This window comes from Lithobates pipiens, unplaced genomic scaffold, assembly GCF_037356315.1.
Source record: "Lithobates pipiens isolate NorthernLeopardFrog02 unplaced genomic scaffold, aLitPip1_a1.2 Scaffold_19, whole genome shotgun sequence".
NCBI classification, from domain to species: Eukaryota; Metazoa; Chordata; class Amphibia; order Anura; family Ranidae; genus Lithobates; species Lithobates pipiens.
In genome coordinates, this window is record NW_027507764.1 from 18,750,115 (window position 1) to 18,757,575 (window position 7,461).

At 44.9% G+C, this 7,461-nt stretch overlaps 1 protein-coding gene across 1 annotated transcript; it reads left to right on the forward strand.

The window, feature by feature from the left end:
- The first annotated feature begins 1,578 nt into the window (after positions 1 to 1,578).
- LOC143997936 (pentraxin fusion protein-like) lies at positions 1,579 to 7,214 on the forward strand. Its single transcript, XM_077493755.1, has 3 exons — positions 1,579 to 1,651; positions 4,139 to 4,415; positions 7,046 to 7,214. The coding sequence occupies exons 1-3, from the start codon at positions 1,579 to 1,581 to the stop codon at positions 7,212 to 7,214; spliced, it is 519 nt and encodes a 172-aa protein (XP_077349881.1).
- The last annotated feature ends 247 nt before the right edge of the window (positions 7,215 to 7,461 follow it).

Here is a 7,461-nt window from a genome sequence, read left to right on the forward strand (position 1 = left end):
ATATACCGGGGCTGAAACATTAAGAGAGGCTGCAAAACCTGACAGGGGCACTGACTCGTCTTGAGAGGCTGGCTCCAGTCTTGCAGGGGGGGAGGGTAACTTAAAGGCATTTTTAGAACACCTGGACCTAGGCGGGGATTTACCAGTGCCCTTGTTACATCCCCCTGAGACCCTCTTATGAAGAGACATATTCCTAAGCTACAAAGCAGAGGTACTAGTACAAAGTGCAATCACTGTTGTGCTTAAAGTCTCACAATAAATATATATGCTTAAACTGCACAAGCTGATGCTGAGTAGGTGTCTAAGGTTTGCCTGGATCCAATCCCTTGGGATGCTTACTGCCCACAGCTCCTGTGTCTCCACTTACAGCCCCCTGACGCTCTGGGCTTTTTAAAATTGCCGCCTGGCACCTGCGCAGTACAGCGCCGTGCACACTGGCGTGCACGGCTCACAACCACACTCCCCCCTCCTCCATTAGACCGGGAACGCGCCCGGCACGCGCGCACGAGGACCGCGGAATCCAGGGGGGAAGGGAAAACTACATCAGAGCTGCGTGGGACCCCCAGACTACGTGGGACCCCTGTATTTACCTCTATTGTGGCAGGGATTGCAGTGGAGACGTGAGATAGCTGGAGAACCAGGCTTCACTGAGCGTGTGTACTGAAAAGGCATGTAAGTATGCATCAGGCTGCTCTTACTCCCTCTAGTGGTGAAAACCAGGTAAGACATGCAACTACTCAAAATGAAGAAATCCATCATATAATTATATATAGGATTAACTTCCCTTACCTGTCCTCACCGCAGGAATTGCTTAAAACAGAGATTTCAGCCTTCACCCATCACGGCGGGCAGAGTTGTGCCAACCATCAGGTTTTTTGGGGTTCTTTCTCAGAAGAACCTCCTACCTGGACCATCTAAAAGACTCTGCCAGAAACTTTCGTGCACTCTGTGTAAACAGTACACCAAGTCTGGTTTTCCCAGAGCCCAGTCTTCCAATGGAGAGGACTTACAGGCCAAACCTTGTTTCTTCGGATGACGAGGCCCGGATACCATACCATCTTGGGAGTCAAAAATCGGCCCGAGATATGGATCCGGTTTGTTGTTGCCCTTAGGCCCCCGCAGGGACCTGCACAGAGCTTTCTTCATAGCACATGTTTTACGTGACCAACCACCATAGACACTGGCGAAAAAAACTGAGGTGCCTCCCATATGGGAGAGGTTATATAGAGGAGGAATTATCCTTAATTGGGGTTAACCAGTGTCCAATCACCAGAGGTGCCTATATAACCCACTATGTAATGAGCTCCTGTGTCCCGTGATGTATGATCAAGAAAATACATTTAGGTTTTTGGGTTGTAACGTGACAAAATGTGGAAAATTTCAAGGGGTATGAATACTTTTTGAAGGCACTGTATATGAAATTACAGATCTGATCGAAAGAATTTATTTTAATACTAAGAAGAGATATTTCTAAGTACCAGAGAAAGAAGAGATGATACTGAGGAAGAGATGCAGAATCACCTTTTCGTGTAACATACTATAGTAACAGACTCTTTGTGTCTTGGTTTCTCCTCCAGAATGAAGACTTTGGTGGCTTTGCTTTTCCTGGGGTCGTTGGGTCTGGCTTGGTGCTGCAGCCGTCCACCTGGAGGTAAGAATAATATAAAGGTAAAAAAGTACATTAAAAATGACTTTGGTGCACTAGATGAGGAGGAGGGTCTGAATACACTCTTATGGCAGCAGGTAGGTCATCAAAAGAACTCCTTCAGCTATTTTAAAGAGATATGCAATAAAGGTATCAACAACACTCATCTAGAAACTAGACCAATTCCAAAGTTTTTATACAGCCTATTCCTGTCTCTTATTCTTAGTAAAATGTAGCCATATAAAAATGTAAAAACACCCCATGGAAATGGTTGACTTTTTAAACATTTGAACAGGCAATCATTGGATCTTGATTGAAATAGTGTGTGTGGAGGTGCAGAGTGGTAAACTCTCATGCCGTATACACACGATCAGACTTTCTGGCAGGAAAAGTCTGACAGAATAATTTCATCGGATATTCCGATCGTGTGTGGGCTTCAGCGCACTTTTTTTTTTAAATTCTGATGGACCTAGAAATAGAACACGTTTTAAATCTTTCTGACTAAATCAATTCCTATCCGGAAAACCTTTCGTCTGTATGCTGTTACGAAGGACCAAAAACTACGTGTGTACGCAAGTCAGTTTCAGTGGAACTCCGTTGGAAAAACCGTCAGAGTTTATTCTGATGGAAAAACTGGTCATGTGTAAGCGGCATCCAGAGTCCAGTTGCTGGAAACAGAATTGTACTGAAATTGAAGTTCAGCAATACCCAACATGTCCAGTGAGAAGGCAACCCAACTGGGAGCGCTCACAGAATGAAACAGCGAAGAGTAATAGCGGAAGGTCTCTGGTGTGCTGACATCGCCTGTTTTTAGGGGCGGAATGTGGCCTGGCCGGTCCATATCCAAGTGGGGAGGATTCCAGGAAGGCTGGCATGTTACTGCACTTTCACTACCCATCTGGAACCTCTCCCTGATGCTAATCCCTGTCCCTGACAGATGGGTGGCCTGTCCATACTCTAGCCACACAAGAAATGTGCACCAACAAAAGACTCCTACGGGCCCAAGATGGCCACAAATGTCACATGGGATGCCAGCATCCAATCATATGCTGCCTCTTTGACTAAGGAGACCATAGAGGAACTAGGTTCCTTTTGACTTTCTCCTCCACTTACATTGCCGCTTCAGGTGAGCACCTCCTGCAGTGGAGAAAATAGACTGCACCTGCCTACAAGTGCCTACAAAAAATATGCTGGAAAAACCAACACATAAAAATAAATTTCCATGATCCATATTTTTCATATGTTTAAAATAAGTATACCCCTAAATTTACTACTACTTCAAACCTATACAATTTAAATTGGGTTCTCCAGACTTGATGCCAATGATTAGAATGTTCACTGTAAACATCAGAAAAAATCACAAGATATCTCATTGCCCTTAGCACCATATGACACAAGTGTATGCATGACCAGCAATCAGTTTTATCTGGTCTCTCCACCCATAGCTGCCAACCAATCCCGGGAAAGAGAGCTGGGAAACTATAAATTCATGGAGCTTTGCGCTGCCTGTGTGTGAAGTAGCGGCACGTTTAGGTGCAATTCTGGGGGGGAACATTCTCGTAAGGGTGGATCTAAGGACTCTCCAAGGGAACAGAGCCAACCTAAAAGTGTCAGCAACTGGGAACACTTATGTCCCATACACACTATCAGTTTTTCTGCTGACTTTTTCCTTCAGATTTACCAAAACCATGTAGTACAAGGGCCTGTCTGATTGCATACACATTGAAACTCCTAAGGTTTGACCTCATATTATATGGTTTTGGTAAATCTGAGGGAAAAACTCAGCAGAAAAACTGATAGTGTGTATGGGGCTTTACAGGATGAAACTGCGAGGAGTAGTATTGTAAGGTCTCTGGTGTGCTGACAGCACCTGTTTTGAGGGGCGGAATGTGGCCCGGCCAGTCCATATCCAAGTGGGGAGGATTCCAAGAAGGCTGGCATGTCCCTGAACTTCCCCCTACTCATCTGGAACCTCTCCCTGATGCTAATCACTGTCCCTGACAGATGGGTGACCTGTCCCTACACTAGTCACACATGAAATGTGCACCAAACACAGGAGCCAGGGTCTTGAATAGACTCTTACTGGCCCAAGATGTCCACCAATGACATATGGGATGCCAGCATCCAATCAGATGCCACCTCTCTGTGACTAAGGAGACCATAGGTGAAGTAGTTTCCTTTCGACTTTCTCCTCCAGATGACTACAAGTGCCTACAGAAGAATGTGACATGTTGGAAAAACCGACAACATAAAAATTAATTTTCATGATCCGTATTTTTTATTTGGTTAAAATAAGTATTCCCCTAAATTTACTTGGAAGTTACTTTTGAACTCTCCAGCTATAGTATAGTAAATCAATCTCAATGTCTCAGTCAAATTATTGACACCATTGCAGTCTACAGTTCTTTTTTTGGTGAAGGCCCCTTTAGAACAATGGAAATACTTTGTACATGATGTATAATTATTGAGTGTGTTTTGTTTTCCTTTCTTCAGCCACAGATATCGCCAGAAGCGGGGAAGCCTCGGAGAGTTCAGTTTTTGAGTTTGCGGCTCTCGCTTACAAGGCCATCAATGATGTGGTAGATACCAACTGGTATCATGGCTTCTGTTTCCACACAAATGCGGACCTATCGCCCTGGTGGAAGGTAGACCTGAAACAGAAATACAAAGTGAATGTCGTTGTAGTCACTGGACGATCAGATGGCGCAATGCAAAGGTTGATGGGCGCTGAGGTCCGAATTGGAAATTCTCCAGACAATAACAACCCGGTGTGAGTACCACGGGGACAGGACACTGTACAGGTAGGTTACCTGTGTCAATGGGCTTTAGGCTTGTGTCAATGGCATCAGTTTGAGAGGCTTCAGAGATCATTCAGGAATAATTGACAGGAACATGTGACCTTTTCTGATCTGCATTGACCTACTCCAAGAGAGTTTTGACTTCTCATAGACTTGTATGATAATACAAAACACATCTGATGCAAAAAAAAGCTCAATGACAAAGGTCCTATGCAGCACCCTGAACCCAAAATAAGAGACATTACTGCATGACTGGATTTGACCTATGAATATATTTAAAGAGAAAGTAAACATTCTAAGAAAAGGGTTGGTCTCACAGGGGTTTCCACCATCATATTAACCACATGACGACTAGCGCACAATGATGTACTGTACGTTGGCACAATGGCACGGCTGGGCAAATGGGCATACAGGTACGTCCCCTTTAAATTGCGGCATTGTGTTCGCGTGCATACTCCGTGACCGTGTCCATGGGTCCCATGGACTTGATGTCCACAGGGGCCCACTTTCATGTCAGCGGCAGAACGGGGAGTAAACAAGGCATTTCCCCATTCTGCCTAGTAACATGCCAGGAATCTACTGCTCCCCGTGATCGGGAGCAATGATCGCTGTCATGTCAGTAGTAGCCCTCCCCCCCCCGTTAGAATGACTCCCTAGGACACACTTAATCCCTTGATTGCCTCCTAGCGTTTAATCCCTTCCTTGCCAGTGTCATTTACACAGTAATCAGTGCATTTTTATAGCACTGATCGCTGTATAAATGACAATAGTCCCAAAATAGTGTCAAAAGTGTCCGATGTGTCCGCCATAATGTCGCAGTCACGATAAAAATCGCAGATAGCCGCCATTACTAAAAAAAAAAAAAAAAATTCCATAAATCTATCCCCTATTTTGTAGATGCAATAACTTTTGCGCAAACCAATCAATATACGCTTATTGTGTTTATTTGTTTTTTTTTTTACCAAAAATATGTAGAATACATATCAGCCTAAACTGAGAAAGAAATTCATTTTTTTATATATTTTTGGGGATATTTATTATAGAAAAAAGTAAAAAATATTTCATTTTTTTTTCTAAAAATTGTTGCTCTTTTTGTTTTTTTGTTTATAGCGCAAAAAATAAAAAATGAAGAGGTGATCAAATAGCACCAAAATAAATCTCTATTTGTGGGGAAAAAATGGCCCAAAATAAAATAACCCATGCAGTTGATGGGATTTAGTAGATATTACAAAGGTGTGCAGCTTTGTAAAATATTTATTATTGTTATAGTCGTACCAGGAAGCCATTTAGGTCCCTTCAAAAACCTGAACCCCCCCCCCCCTTATGTACTATCTTGTCGCAATGGTGTGAAAACCATTCAACTTTCACTCCCCACTTCCAGCATTACAAGAGGGAAAAACAATGATTTTCACACCCTTGCAACAATGCAAGACGTAGAGGTTGCTATCTGAGAATTTTTCAGTCGAGCTTCTGGAGAAACCTAAATGGCCAACAGGCATGACAATAAAATTAACCCCTTCATATCTGTGCTATAGCCGAATGACGGCTACAGTGAATGTGCATCTGCTTTGCCGGGAGGCCTTCAATAGAGGTCCTCCTCTTTGCACGCTCGCCACGCCACCTGAAGGGCACGCGTGGCGAGCGCTGTAATCACCCGAATCAATGAGACTCGGGTGATCACAGATCGGAGTAAGGGGACGATCCCGGCCCCTTACCACATAATCAGCTATCAGCCAATGACAGCTGATCACATGATGTAAACAGAAGATCGGTAATCGTTTTTTTAATCTTCTCGCGCTGACAGCATGAGGAGAGAAAAAGGCAATCACCGGCTTCTGTTGAAGGGACATCGGTCCCGAAGAGGAAGAGGGGAAGCCGCCTCATATGTCCCCACCAGTACCGCCTGCCAGTGCCACGAATCAGTGCCCACAGTGCCACAAATCTGTGCACATCAGTACATAAGTGCCAATAATCAGTGCCACCTATCAATGCGCACGAGTGCCACCTATTAATTCCCACCAGTGGTGCCAATCAGTGCTTCATCAGTGCCACCTAGCAGTGCTGCCTATCAGTGTCACCTATCAGTGCCAATCAGTGCCCATCACTGCCACCCATCAGTGCCAGCTATCAGTGCCACCTTTCAGTGCCATCTATTAGTGCCCTTCAGTGCTACCTATCAATGCCCTTCAGTCCTGCCTATCAGTGCAACCCATCAGTGCCACCTCTCAGTGCCCACCAATGCCACCTATCAATTCCCACCAGTGCCACCTATGAGTGCCCACCAGTGCTGCCTACTAATGCCCAACAGTGCCGCCTTATCATTGCCCATCAGTGTAACCTTATCAGTGCCCATCAATGCAGCCTATCAGTGCCCACCAGTGCAGCCTATCAGTGCTCATCAGTGCAGCCTATCAGTGCCCACGCAATTGTCATTCAAAGTGTGACAGCGCTAAAAGCTGAAAAATGATCTGGGCAGGAGGGGGGTTTAGGTGCCCGGAAATCAAGTGGTTAATGAACACTTTGGGCACCTTTAGTAAACCTCCTCCAAGTAAATAAGTATCATTTCTGTATCATTCCATTGATCCTTGTTTGTTCTCCACAGGTGCGGTAAGGTCACCCAAGTTTCTGATCCTACGACAATTTTCTGCTGTAATGGAATGGAGGGTCAATACGTCAGCGTGGTGATCCCGGGGCACTATGAATACCTGACCCTGTGCCATGTGGAGGTCTACGGTGACCTCGTAACTGAGGAGAGTCTTGACTGCTGGTAAACCTCAGAAGTCCACAACAGAAGGAATCCTAAAGTTCATCATCAAATTTCATATCCATCTTGATGATACGTCTGTTCTCCTATCTAGCTAGAGAACATTTTCGGCTGGCTGAGCTCCAAAAGGAGTTGAACCTGCCCAAGAACCGCCTTATATGTGACATGCCCACCAGGTGGAACTCAACGTTGGCCATGCTGCAGCGGCTGCACATGCAGCAGAGGGCCATCAATGAGTACCTGTGCGACTAAGG